Raw genomic sequence first — 14,746 nt, forward strand, 5'->3', positions numbered from 1 at the left:
TGCAGAATTCATCACGATCTTTGGGTTTTTAAACCTGGAGTCAGCGATGGTGAGGCACAGATTCTTAGGGGAAGAATGTAAAATGTTGATGGAAAACTTCTATCTAAAAACTAAGTTTTGGTGCCAGTGTGTGGGGTTTGGTTCCCAACACAATAAAATGGACATTATAAAGTTGACTTAACTTAGAAATGAGTCAAAAAGGTATAAAAACGTAAAATTTTATGTTAAGTCGACTTGAGTTAATAATGTAAAAACTTAATTAAATAAGTTATTTTTTTATTTCTCTGGACTAATCATTGCTAAAAACAGGTCAACTTTATTGAAGTTGTAGCAACAGCTTTTATTAAGTATTTTGAAAAGTATGACAAGAGAGGATGTCAATACGCAAGCAGTTTTTGGGGCAACTGTTAAAGTAACACAAACTGAGAACGAGAACGAGGCTGCTAACTAGCTAGCCTCAAGTAGCACATATTTAAACCAGGATTCAGCGCATATAGCTGGTTACCAAATCATTCTCTGCCTTCTCTACTATAAATAACAAGTCATAGCAAGTCATGTGACTTCCTGTTTTCTAACTAGCTAATCTACTAATCTAGCTGTCCACTCAAAGAGGAATTTCCTCCATCTATAGCTTAAACCAACACACAGGAATATCCATTAAACCTTGGATTGTTTTCAAGAGGCAAATGGTTCCACTGCTTTTTATATCTGAACCTTTTGTGTGTTACTTTGTTAAAATTACACACAGATTTCTAGATGTATCCTCATGGTATCCTGCAGGTACTCACAGTAGACCAACTCTAAGTCCAAGAAAACAAAACATAAGATCATGTTAGTAGGAAAGGGGAGCTAATAAAACCTCAGTGAATGTTGCTGAAATTTAGCAGACTTTTAATACATTTTGTGCATCAGCAGGAATGATCCTTGTTTAAAATAAATAGTACATCGACAGTCTAATGCAAAACCAGTAAGGTATAAAGAAGCTATTAAGATCTTATAAAGTATTTTTCCAAACTGGTTTTGAATTCGAGTTGCTGTAAATGGTGGAAATTCACCTTTGAACAGGCTCCAGTCTAATTAGCTATTAGCTTCACAGCTAGGGCGTTAGCTTGACTCCCTTATTAGCGTCTTTATTATTCTCAGAACTGAAGAATACTTTTCGTGCTACCTACTGCAGGTAAAATGCTTCTTTTATGGTACTTCAAAACAACTTAACTGTATTTTTAAATCAGATGATTCTAAAGTATAAATAATGTTTTATTTTTCAAATGTGCTAAGAAAATATTGGCATTAAGGCATTAATGTTATATGTTAAAAATATAACATTAAAATCTTTTTCCAGAGGAAACAGTAGCAACCGATGAATTAAATCTTTAACTGTTGTAATCTCACCAACACATTCATGCACGAGTGGGATGGAATTGGAAATAATAAAAACACACGGCTTTCTTTATAACATTTGTTAAACATTTAAGTATTAGATAAAGAGTCATGAGTAATTGCCAAATGATACCAAACACGTTTATCTATAAGCAAGCATGCATTCGTGTCAGTGTTCCACTTTTTTCCCTTTTGCAACGACGGCAGCATTAAGAAGTAATTCTGCAGGATTAATCCACTTAAAACTGGAGGAGATTTTAAAGGATTCTGGTTAAAGGGTGCCCTAAAAAAGGAAAGGAGGATTCAAAACGAACCTCCGGAGGCTGGAAACGATGAAAAGAAGCAAATAAAAACTGGAGCATACTCAATGTATATGTGTCATTATGCAACAAGCTCAGATTTATACTGCCCAAAACCTGATGTTATCTTTGCTCCCCTAATCCAATTTACCAAAGTCCCTGCACTGCAAAAACACAACACATTACCTAGTATTTTTGTTCTAGCTTCTAGCGCAAAATCTTAGCGAACTTGAAATAAGACAAAACTAATTTACAAGTAAATTTTCTGGAGTTCAATATTGATTAAAGGCCAGATTATTTCACTTATAACAAAACATTTTTCCCACAAGTGAAACAATTTGCAAGTGGAACTAATACGTGACTGACACGACGCTGTCATGAAGGAGGCTTCATAATTATTCATCACTGTTGTCAGGAAATAATGACACTTTTAATGCAATTTTGCATTGTAATTATTTACCAAATAAGAAAGTTGACACTTAAAATAGACTTTAATTGGAAGTTTTAATGCCACTTTGCATTAAAAGTGTCATTATATACTGAATAAGACAAAGTTGGCAGTTAAAATACTTTTTTTGGTAGTTTTAATGCAACTTTGCATTAAAAGTGTAATTTTTTAACCTAATAAGGCAAAGTTGGCAGTTTTAATGCATGCTTTAATGCAACTTTGCATTAAAAGTGTAATTATTTACCAAATAAGACAAAGTGGACATTTAAAATAGACTTTTATTGAAAGTTTTAATGTAACTTTGCATTAAAAATGTCATTATTTACCAAATAACACTTCTGAAAAAGTGCTACTGCTAGTTTTTGTCTTATTTTGAATATACTAAGGTATTTGCACTATAAACTAGACACAAAATACTTTGTAAGATTCTGTGTTTTTGCAGTCTATGTCCTCCTCTCAGCATGAGCTGCAAACAAAATATTCAGAACAAGAGTGGAAAAAGAGGCAGAAAACAAAGAGATTAACCTGCACACACCACACTAATAATGAATTCTGGCGCCACTCAGGATGCTCCGTGAAAACTGAAACTCCATGCAAATAAATTTCCACAGTCAGAATCTGCTTTACATCTGTGTGACATTTCCACCAACAGGACAGGATGTAAGCAAGCTGCTGGTACAGTATGTACCGTATGCGTCCCTGTATGTGTTATTTCACATTTCGTCTCAGACAACGGGGAGGAAGAAGTGTGTGTGTGTGCGTGTGTGTGTGTGTGCGTGCGTGCGTGCGTGTGTGTGTGAGAGAGAGAGATGTGATGCGTGGCGTCGTTGTGCTGTTTGAGAAGCTGAGAGTGGCCGTGACGAGGTGTTGAGGGCTGCAGTGTTGGAGAGGAGAGGGGGAGACGACGCGTTAGAGCTGTCAGGAGACGCGAGAGCAGAAACTTGGGAGTGAGGGAATGTTCAGAGTTCGTTATGACACACAAACCAACCACTTCAAGAAAGGAAGTAAACAGGACAGCGTGGAAATGGTCTTGAATTGGACCAATTTACTTCTTGGCCAAAGTCCTGAGATGGATTTTGCCGGAATTTCAAATGTATTCCTCTCAGTCTTCGTTTCTGGACTTTGACTGGGCCATTTTAATGCCTAATTCTGAGCAATTTCTTTCCACACTGCAAAAATACAAAATCCTAGGTATTTTTTCTAGTGCAAATATCTAAGCACACCTGAAATAAGACAAAACATACAAGACACTTTTTAGCAAGATATAGTAGCCAATAATTCCTTAAAGAATAATGTAAAACTGACCTTTTTTAAACTTTATATCATGTTATAATGTTACTCCCTCATCAAAAACCAGCATGTTTCAGAAATACTTAAATCTCCATGGCAACCATTCAGCTGTGCAAAACGCCTGGTTAAGCTCCGCCTTCGAGACGCAGCTCCCCCTCAGAGCGGCAGCTCCTGAGCTTCCGCCTCCCCCACGCAGCTCCTTCAGACTAGCCAGCAGCAGTTAGCAAACACCTGGTGGAGCTGAGTAAAAGCTGAGCTCATTATAGCAGCTACTTCTCAGTGAATCGCTGATAAAAAAAAAAAAAGAAAAGAAAAGAAAAACTTGTTAAAGGGTTGATAGAGGAGCGATGTGATGAGTTTTAGAAAGAGCAGGAGTTTTTATGGAGACAGAAGCTCAATGTCAAGGCATTAAATGACAACGTAAAATTAGTTTTAAGTCATATTTTATATATTTAGCATTTTTGTAGCAACGGAAGTTAATATAGTTACTTAATTTTGCAGTAAAACTCAAAAACACATAAAAGAGATAGATTTTTAAAAAGTACTAGTTCTGCTTTGGTTCAGATTCTTTTACTTATGAGTACTTTTTCACCAAAATTAAGGAATTAGTCAATTAAAACAAGACCCTTTCTCTTCCAGAAAAGTTACTTGTAAACAAGTTTTGTCTTATTTCAAGTGTAGTAAAACATTTGCACTAGAAACTAACACTTGGTAAGATTTTGTGTTTTTGCAGTGTAGTTCTGGTTGAGTGTTTAACTTTGTTGCCCTGTTTGAATATAAACATCCGCCCCAGATAAACGTCTGAATACCAGATGTATTTTAGCTACAAGCTTCATGTTGTATCCGTGCGGATCAGAAACTTCCCCCAGCATGATGATGCCACCACGGTTTTTTAGTTTGAGCACATCTGTAATGAAAACACGACCAGAGATGTGTAGAGACACAACACCTTGGGTTTGGCTTGCAGAGCAAAATGTATACAAACAGAGAAAGGTTTTGATATGGCAGTCACCCAGGGCGGCTTTACAAAGGGGTGGAGCGCCCAAGAAATAGAAAACAAAATAATTATTTATTTTTTAGGGTATAACAGACAATTATCTGGCAGAAGGAAAACAGAATCAGTTATTTTTTGTATTTCTATGTTTGTATAACTCTCTGCAATAACAGATATTTGACAGATTATTTCCTTCGTAAAATTGACTCTCAGGTCAAACGCTGCTTGTTCAGCCTGCAAAATCTGCAGCAGGATTCCTGCAGACTTACAGAAAGCTTTGTGTAGCTCATACAGGAGATAAGGAAGAAGCATCAAATTCCTAACATGTTATCAAACATGCTGCGCTGCAAGACGGAGCGCTGATGGAAGCTGGGAGACTTCTTATCGGTTCCACTGAAGAAAAATAAACATTTTTCCTTTTTATTGCTTTCACCGCGAGTTGTGGCTAGGCAAACAGAAATCTCCATAGAATCAGCAAAAAAAAAAAAAAAAAAAAGGGTTCATGCCACCAAAAAATGAGATAAAAGTCAAATATTTTTCCTCATAAATCACCTGCAGACTCCAGAGGAGTCAGATGAGCCATTATTCAGTCATCAGCTTGTTTCAGACGCCCTCCAACAGAACCAAAGCAGATTAAGAGTCTCAGAACAACGTTCATCACGTCTCATAAGTAAAAACACAACTTACTGATTTTGTTTGCAATTTATCATTTGTGTTTTTCTGTTTTTGCAATAAAATTTGGTTAGCACTCACTGGAAGAAGTGATATTGTGCATAAATAGAGCGCAACTGTTGGAAAAAGCCAAAATAAATGTAAATAATAAATAGGTGAGGTTAAAAAAAGGAAAAAGAAAAGGAATATCAGAGCTACTGGTGTGTTTCTTTGCTGAATGTCTTCCCAACAAAGCAGCTCCTGTTAGCGATGTTATGATGGGTTTTGTCCTGGGATTGGATTAGGGAAATTAAGACTCCAGTAACTTTCTGTCAAACTGTGTAAAACAATCTCCTTCTGTTCTTAAAACACATTAAAAAAAAGCAAAACACAGACTTTTTGCTGTAATATAAGAGGAAATACTGAAAACAAAGCAGCGATAAAGGAATCTCTAAAGATTCTGGCAACACTGAAAAGATTGGTTCTTAAAAAATATCTTTATTCTGCAATTGCAGCTGCGATCCAGATGTTTACTGGATTTGTGTAAATAAACTACAGGGTTTCTGAAAACTCGAAAACAAATTGTAGTTTTGGGTCTAAATTAAAAAAAAAACTTTAATGGATCTCATTTTAAAAAAGACAAAAAATCTAGAAAAAAATTAAACATCGTATTACCTTAACCTCTTTTAATTGAAAATTTGCCTCTAATCACTTTCTGATCTTAATCAAACCGAATGCCTGTTGATGCATATTCCACACATACCAGTAATTAAACACTTTGCTGCCATCTAGTGGCTGGAGGATTCCTCAAACATGCTTGACGTGGGTAACTAGCAAACTAAAACTCAACATTTGTGTCTATCGTATGAGCCATCCATCCATCCATCCATTCATCCATTTTCTTTACACCCTTGTCCCTCAGTGGGGTCGGGAGGGTTGCTGGTGCCCATCTCCAGCTAATGTTGGGGGCGAGAGGCGGGGTCACCCTGGACAGGTCACCAGTCTGTCACAGGGCAACACAGAGACACACAACCATGCACACACACATTCACACCTAGGGGCAATTTGGAGAGGCCAATCAACCTGACAGTCATGTTTTTGGACTGTGGGAGGAAACCGGAGTACCTGGAGAAAACCCACCATGCACAGGGAGAACATGCAAACTCCATGCAGAGAGACCCCAGGCCGGGAATCGAACCCAGAACCTTCTTGCTGCAAGGCAACAGTTCTACCAACTGCGCCACTGTGCAGCCGTATTAATAATTAACAATCGCGTCTGAATTTATCATCTACTCAAAAACACAATAAAAGCTTTTATTATAAACATGTAGATTAATTTGAGCAGAAATTAATATTTATTTTGAGTAAAATATAAGCACATCTGATTAAAGGTCAGTCAGATATTCTAGTTTCAGCTCGTCTAATTTCTTAAATGTGGAAATAAGTTGCTTTTTATTCTGTATTTCCTTTTATTTTTAGTTTAACTATGAAGTCTTTTCTTCTTTTAATGCTGTTGCATTAAAATTCAAATAAAACTAAACAGAAACTAAAAGACTATCCTGATTTATCAAAAATGCTGACATGAAACAGATAATAAACCTTTAGAGAACAAGCGGCCTGTTTTAAAAGACGGCCTACTTATTATCTTCTTAAACAAATAGTCAAGAAAAAGTTACATAAAATATGAGGACAACTGAAGTTTTACAGAACTTGAATGTTAAGACTTTTCAGATTATTCTCCGTTTGAATCCTCACATATGGCCAGAAAGTAAGAAACTGAAAAATGCAACCTTTCACCAAACCTGAACTCCAGCAGGACAACAAACATTTTCCTTGTGGAAGTCGTCATGGAGACATTTTGACTTTATTTAAAAGCCTGCTTCTCAAAACGCACACAGAGCTGCTACCTGTGCAGCCAGCATGAATTATTGATGATTTCTCATGCCAGAAAAGTACATTTTGCAGAATGATCTTATATCGTAACCCTTAAAGAGAAATTGGAATAATATGAAATATGTAAATCAAGTCAAAGCTGTAGAAAAACAAAGAGCAGAAATCAACCAGAAACCTCTGATTGCCGTAGCTCTTATGATTTCTGATTAAATGCATCGTTAGACAGAAATCACAGTTAAATCACTTTTTGTTTTTCACAGTGAAAAACCAACATTTGCTCTTAAAATGAGAAAAATTTCCCTCAGCCAGCTGACTGACAGTGTGCAGCAACTGCAGAATTAGACTTCGGTTAATCTGCCACCTTACCTGCATCTCCTTAAAAGTAGAAAGTCACAGAAAAAAGTAGAAGTCACAGAAATTATTGGGAAATTTTAGAAGATATGAAACTGAACTTTTTTTTTGTTTTCTATTTTAAGCATGCACTTTAAAAAAAACACAAAAATAGTGCCATTTTTACCTGTTTCTGTTCATTTGAGCAGCTTTTTCATTCAAACTCCAAACATAAGTGACAGAAAATGCTAAAAACATTTAACTGGACAACTACTGTCAGCATTAGCATTAGCATTGTGATCACCTTTATATTGATTTGATTTATATTGATGGCATATTTACCAATAGGTGGTAATAATGCCTTCAGATGTACATATTCTACCTTTAAAGTCTGAAAAGGTCTCGTCTACAAACGAGTTTTGAACAAACAAAATCTTCCAGACCAAAAAAGAGAGAGAGGTCTGTTTTCTCTACCAAAAAATTGATGACGAAAATGTATTTCCTTGTGTATCTAGAAGAATTTTGTAAGTTTGGAAAGCTTGAAAGGCACAGACACAAGAACCGGAGCGTAAACGCTCAGTAACACAAACCCATTTGTTCTTTTCTCCACCAACGCCGTCACGTCACAGAGCCAACTTACCGTCCTCTGTGGGCACGTAGATGTTGAGGTAGAGGCAATCCTCGCTCTGGTTCTGGATGTATCCCGCCGCCACGTCCAGGTTATCCGTGAACCAAACCGGAAGCATAATCTCCGGCAGAACGCCGTGGACGTTCTGAGGGCAAACGGGGGCAAACTGGGTGGCGTTGCGGATCTCCTGCCAGGACCCCGGCGCCTCCGGCGGCTGGAACCGCCGATCTCCGATGGGCGCCGTGGCGTAGGGAACTCCAAGGTACTGCTCTACCGGGCCTAAAATCTCATTGTTCAGGTCCTTCTTGACGCCTCTCAGCTTGCCGTAGTTGGTGCTGACTATGGGATGCTTCGAAGGGTCCATTCTCTGGCAAGAGGCCAGGCTGAAAAACAAGACGAGGCTCAGCGCCGTCATGAGGCAGCAGTCTGTCACGAAGCTGAAGGGTCTGGTCCTGGGCGACAAACCCCGCCGACTCTGTTTACTCAGAGTTAGTGGAAGGTTGTTCATGGCTGGAGTCAAAGGGCTCAGCCACCTGCTTCTAGTCTGTTCTGTCGGCTCGGTCCGGCGGTGAGGAGCGAAAACCATAACAGGATAAAACACCAAAGTCAGACGGACTCTTCAATCAGCGCCAGGCAGAAGGTAAGACGTTGCTTTGGCCCTCGGTGTGAGATCCAGGTCAGTGGTGAAACTGATTAGAGGCGATCCAAAACACTTCTCCAGGCATGGTTCTGTTGCGTTCCATGCCTGTCCTTCTCCCGCTGTCCGGATAATTGGGTTGATGAAGGACTCTGCAGAGTGAGACAAAGGAACGGGAGGAAGAAAAGCAGATGAGAGTGTTTTCCAGGCACACAGTGTCATTTTATAGTAACTAGGTTAACTTCAGTTGCTATAAAAACACTATATATCAAATATGACTTAGAAGAAGTTTGACTTTGTAATTTAACACCTTGAAATTGGGACTCTGTCTCTTTAAAAGCTCCTGCTCCTTCTAAAACTCACGACATGCCTCCTCTATTAACCCTTTAACAACATTTTTACCGTGTTTCACTAAGACGCAGCTCATGTCATGATCTCAGCTGATGCAGAGGATCCACCAGGTGTTTGCTAATTACTGCTGGCTAGTCTGAAGGAGCTGCTCAGAGGCTTGGAAACTGCAGCTCAGAGGAGGAGCTGCTTCTCGAAGGCGGGGCTAGGTCCACCCAGGTGTTTTGCACAGCTGAATGGTTGCCATGGCGATTAGAGGTTTTCTCAAGCATTCATGAAAGAACAAAAGCAAAACTCCAGGTATGTTTTTGATGAGGTAATACCATTATAGCATGATGTAAAGCTCAAAAAAGTCAAGTTTACATAAAACTGCCCTTTTAAATCACAGATGAAACTAAAAATATTTTCAGTTTTTTTCCATTTTAACTGAGGAAAAACGCTACGAAACCAGAAGACTTTCTAAATCTAGAGACGGCACTAAGCAGATCAAGCAAAAGGGGACATTTATCATGGAGATTAACATGTTGAGGTTTGGTTGACATCCATTTTTTTTTTTTACAACCTTTAAAATGTCTCATTTCTCACTTTACTATGCTGCCCCATTCAATGTGGAGATTACCCATTATAGACACATTTTAGCGTTAGCTTGGATTTAGACGGAAATATCTTCATCTATACGCTTAAGAACATCAGAGTAAGACAGATGTCTCCTGGATACCGTGAGGGATGAAGCTCTTATTCCACCAGAATCTGAAGAAAATGGCAGTAATTCAATATCAATCATCGTTTTAAACCAGAGAAGTCGAGCGTGGCGAATCGATTCATCTGTCCGTTCGGTTAGCTTAAGATCTGAAGCACAGATCGCTGATGCCTCATTAAGTTGTTCTTGTCTATTTTCGTTAAAAACCTCATTCAAACACCTGCACTGTAAAAAGAAAACAAGAAAAAATTGTTCATTTGTTACCAATAATCAAAGTAAATATGTTACATTTATTCAGTTAAACACACATAAATTAATTAAGTTTGATAAACTTAATTAAAATTAGCTTGATTTTTTTTAAGTTGGAGATAAAGTTTATTTTTTTAGTGCATGACCTGTCAAAGTTAGACAAAAATCAGCCTGATTTAAGCTTGTGTTTTAATTTAAACATACTTATTATTCATTATTTAGCTGATAATTTAGTTTTTATGTCCAACAAAAACTGAAACTGAAACTGTGCTTGATTTATTTGCTTTGGGGTTCGTAAGTTAAAGAAACAATTTTACTCGTTTTGTTACACTAAGCACTTTCCACAATTATTGTTTAAGAAAAAATATATGATAATATTGATCGTATTAATTTTAGAGGGGTGGGGAAGAAAAAACTAAACTGCTCCCACTACAGTTTAAAAATATAATAACAATAACAACAACAACAACAATAATAATAATAATAATAATAATAATAATAATAATACATATTTCTGTATATATGTTCATCTGAATTAATCAAAGACAATATCTTCCAAACTTTTGCTTTCTGACCAGATTCAGCTTAAATTTCAAATGTACATTTAGATGAAAGAATCCATATAAAACACATTATTAGAGGATTTATTTCCACTCAATCCACTCAGTTTATTTCACTATCAGGACGTCTTTATTTTTCCCTTGTAACATAATCAGAACTTCGTGATGCTTTAAATCCACATATCTGCCATATTTTGCTGCTGAACCAGGATCTGGACATGTCCGTCCTAAGCTGGTGTGACCTGTATGGGGGCCAAATCCTCCCCGGTTGATCTGTGTTTAACATGGCCGCGCACTCCTCCATATTACACGCAAATCTCCAGGGAGAGCCGACGCCGTCCAGAGCCACTTCGCCCGTCCTCCGCTAACGACTCGGCTGCTGATGATTCCTGGATTTTTTTTGCGGTTATTAATTTCCTGGAGGCTTTAGGGTTTGCCTTTGCAGATAAAGTACAGTAGAGATGAAAGGACGGCGAGCAGAGGCTGGAGATTAGGGCGATCCTTTCACTGCCCAGTAAGGTCAAAGGTCAATAATGTGCTCCGATAAGCAGCTTATAAGAGGCGGGGCATTTTTCTGGCTGAGCGCAGACAGAAGTCGGATGCATTTGGTAAGCCTTAACTGACCCACAGATGAATGAGAGCCCACTCGTAGTAGCACAACCATTCATGCAATCTGAAGTGGAAATGTTCAAATCCTCACGTAACAGAACCGGAGTCAATAAAAGGACGAGGCACGGCAGAGATTACGCCAGCAGAACATGACCGAACAGGACCGTCCAGGTCGGGCCCCTAAAAAGACCTTTCCCACATTTTGCCACACTGTAGTGCTAAACCTCAATGAATCTCTCAAAAGATGAAAATAACGTAACAAAGTTTTAATTTGGGGAAGATGTTTTTATTTACATTTAATAAAATAAACCATGTGAGGAAATATTCATGGGTTTCTCGCCGATCAGTGGAAAAACCTTTGTGCTGATGAGGTTGGAATGCCTCTTTACCATCACCCTGATCTTTTGCTCCATATTTTCTTCATCGCATGTGAATCAGCTCTCTGGCTTCAAAACCGAACCACTTCCCCTGACTTTGGTCAGATTTTAGCTTCTGGAAAAATGGTTTCCAATGTTTGTACTGATGCTTATTAAGGTTCATTATTTCTGTCTGAACTATTAAAACAGGCCAGCAGATTTAGAGAAGGATGAAAGTATTTGTGGGTGTTTGTGATGATTTTCACCATTATTGACAAAGTGAATTTTGTAGATGGAATAAAACGTAATAAACCAGATTAATTTTGCTGTTTGACAATGGACAAACAGCAAAATTAATCTTATCTCATTCACATAAAAGTAATTTATGTGAATAAGATGATGCATTTGGACTTCATCCACAGTAAATTTGTGTTTATGAGGGGAGCAAGTAAATACTGAAATAAACTTCTTTTCAGATGAAATATGACGAACGAACAAGAATCATTTCCTGCTTTATGCTGTGAACTTAATCCAGAATGTTTAAGGGTTCAACTAAGGTCAAACATGTATGTATTTTAGATCTGGGACATTAATGCATTTTTGATTAATTGATCACAGATTAATAGATTAATTTTAATGCAGTTATTTGCTTTCTCCTGAGTCCTGAGTTGGAGCCTGTATTGTTGTTTTGACGCCCAGTCGACATCGACAATCAACAGCGATGGACGCCGCCGCAGCCGCCGCGTCTCTAGACTCAGTTGGGATTAATTTTTGCTTCAAAAAATGACCTTTGAACTCTGGAAAAGGTTACTGTTGTGTTCAGGTTGTGCTAACAGGAGTTAGCCTATCAGTGAAGCTATTCTAGTATAAAATAAACATTCATTGCTGCAGCACAGACGTCCACAACTTCAATGTCAGCATCTCAGATTTCTAAAGACGTTTTCAAACAAGCTCCATGAATATTCAGGGATTCCTGAAACTTTGAAATCTGAATGGCAATATCAGCTTTTTGCAATAATCTGATAGTTTAATAACTTAAACAGCAATCTTTGTTGTTGAGCTTACATTTCTTTATGTTCCATAATTTAGCAACAAAAAGGAGTTTTGAATTAAACATATTGCTCATTTTGTCGCTGTATGGTTTTGCGACTCCTCGACTTAATCCAAAGCTTTGGTTAACTTGATTAAACTGAACTAGTTTATTGCCCAGGTACAAACCATCAGCAGGTAGGCTATGATACAGCACACATGCAAACCAAAACACACACGGAAACACACAGGAAAACAAAATAATTATCTCTTTTTTTAATTCACCTTCCTCCCTTTTACACACTCTCCCTCTTGATCACTATAATTATCCATTTTAAGGCCATCATTAACTGAGTTAATGCTCCAGCTGAAGCACTTCTGTGTTTTTGTTGTCTCTCTCTTTTATTTTTTCTTTCCCTCTACCTCTCTCAATGCCAATAAAGCCATCCGGAGGAGAAAGTATGAGAGTTAGATGTCCTGAGGCGAGAAGGCAGATAATTGGAGTCTATAGACTGATGAGCAGATAAAACGAGCGCGGCTCCTTCATGTAGCAATAAAGTTTATGTACAACAAGATCTTTGAGGGGAGAAAATCGTATGGATTCTCTGAGGTTGTTATAATTGTGACGCAAACTACGGCGTCTTTAATTGCTCATCGTCTCTTTCTGGTGCAGTGGGTTCAGACGAAAATACGCCGCAGCCTGCCTTTGTTCTCCTCAGTGCGGACTTTGTTGTGCTGCCCACGCTCCCTTTCTCTCTTTCTCCGTGTGTGTGGATGTACATATATGCGCTCAGAGAAGCAGGGCAGCACAATGCACGCTCTAATTAAACCGCCGAGAGTCTAGAGGCTGGCCTGCTTTGAGCTGAGCCCCCTCGCCGACAGGAACTCAGACACATTCATACATAAAATAGACGGCGAGGCCGAGAGATGGGGAAAGAAAAGAGGGCGACAAACGGCAGATGAAAGGTGAAAATGCAGATGGAGAGGAGACAGGTCTTGGTAATGAAAAGGCTTCTCTCAGGTCAGCGGAGGCCCTTCAGGAAAGGCAACACGAGGGCTAGAGAGTGTCGGGAAGTGGAGGCTAATAGTCCCACTTCCACGGGAGGCTGCTGTGGAAGCGCTCACTCTTAAACATCACACCTCCAGCCTGAGTGGGCAGCAGAGCACTCCTCTCCTTCTGAGCGAGCATCTCTGGTGAGAAGCCAAGACGCTGGCAGACTCCAGCCTTCCTGGAAGGACCTGCAGAGTTTCTGGGTGCATCTGAGTGTTTAATTGCTAATTGGCTCAATTAGAAGGTTTAATTGGTCCAGCTTTGCTGTGAGCCGCGGGAGCGCTTAGGTGATTGATGAAGCAGAGAGGGAGAGGAGAAGGTGATGCTGAGGCAACAAACGGTATGAAAACGGGAATGTGGCTGATATTTCACTGTCATACCCTGCAACACTTAAAAAATTTATTTTAGGTCTAGTTTCTACTGCAAAGTTAACTTATAAGTAACTTTTCAGCAAGATAGGAGCTTGTTTTAAATCAATAATTTCTTAAAGGTGACATATTTTGCTTCCTTGAACAAGTTACGAAGGTCTATGGGCAAAACAAAACATGTTAATTGTTTTCTTTGCACAAAATCATTCTAAAAATAATGAGATTTCACCTATTTTGAGCTGATTTAGAGCCTTTGTCACTTTAAATCCAAATAAGCTGCTGCTGGCCACACCCCTCTAACTCAACATTTACACTCACACATAAAAATGACTCCAAACAGATGCTTAATTCTACAACCTTACATCTTTGAAAAGCAGAAGTGGAGCCTCCTGCACAACCAACAAGAACGCAGCAAGTGGTTTCTGGATGGTAAGTCAACAACAAAACACTTCACCTCAGCAGACCAAGCATGTTGGAACTCTGCTTGGGTTGCTAGGTAACAGGGCTGGGCCTCGTTTGGGTTGCTAGGTGACGAGCTGAGGATTTGTGACATTACATTCTGGAGGTTTTTTGAAACGCTCCTTTTCCAGACACCAAAACATATTAATTTATTGTCAAAAAAAATATCGACTTGGTGGTTTTCAGAAGCAGAAGATACACAAAAAGAATTACAAAAACAGGCAAAAGGTGAATTTTGCATAATACAACCCCTTTTATATTAATGGAAAACTTCTACTGGCAGATTAGTTCACTTGTAAGTTAGTTCAGTCTTATTTCAAGTATATTGAGATATTTGCAATAGAAACTAGACCAAAACTACTTGGTAAGATTTTGTGTTTTTGCATTGTACTCTCAAAAACAGCTTTAAAGAAACGGGTCTACCCCCAAAAATAGAGCAGCGTTCATATACTCAGCGCTATTGCACA

The 14,746-nt window shown here is 38.6% G+C and overlaps 1 protein-coding gene across 3 annotated transcripts in view; it reads right to left on the bottom strand.

The window, feature by feature from the left end:
• The window catches only part of nlgn2a (neuroligin 2a), a 249,000-nt gene that overhangs the window by 139,241 nt on the left and 95,013 nt on the right, over positions 1-14,746 (bottom strand). For all 3 annotated transcript variants that reach the window (XM_008435581.3, XM_008435578.3, XM_008435579.3), the window contains exon 3: positions 7,926-8,702. In XM_008435581.3, coding sequence (XP_008433803.1) covers positions 7,926-8,499 — 574 coding nt within the window. In that variant the 5' untranslated portion in view covers positions 8,500-8,702. The remainder of the gene's footprint in view (positions 1-7,925; positions 8,703-14,746) is intronic.

Source organism: Poecilia reticulata, chromosome 18, assembly GCF_904066995.2.
Source record: "Poecilia reticulata chromosome 18, P_reticulata-male-v2, whole genome shotgun sequence".
Classification (NCBI taxonomy): Eukaryota; Metazoa; Chordata; class Actinopteri; order Cyprinodontiformes; family Poeciliidae; genus Poecilia; species Poecilia reticulata.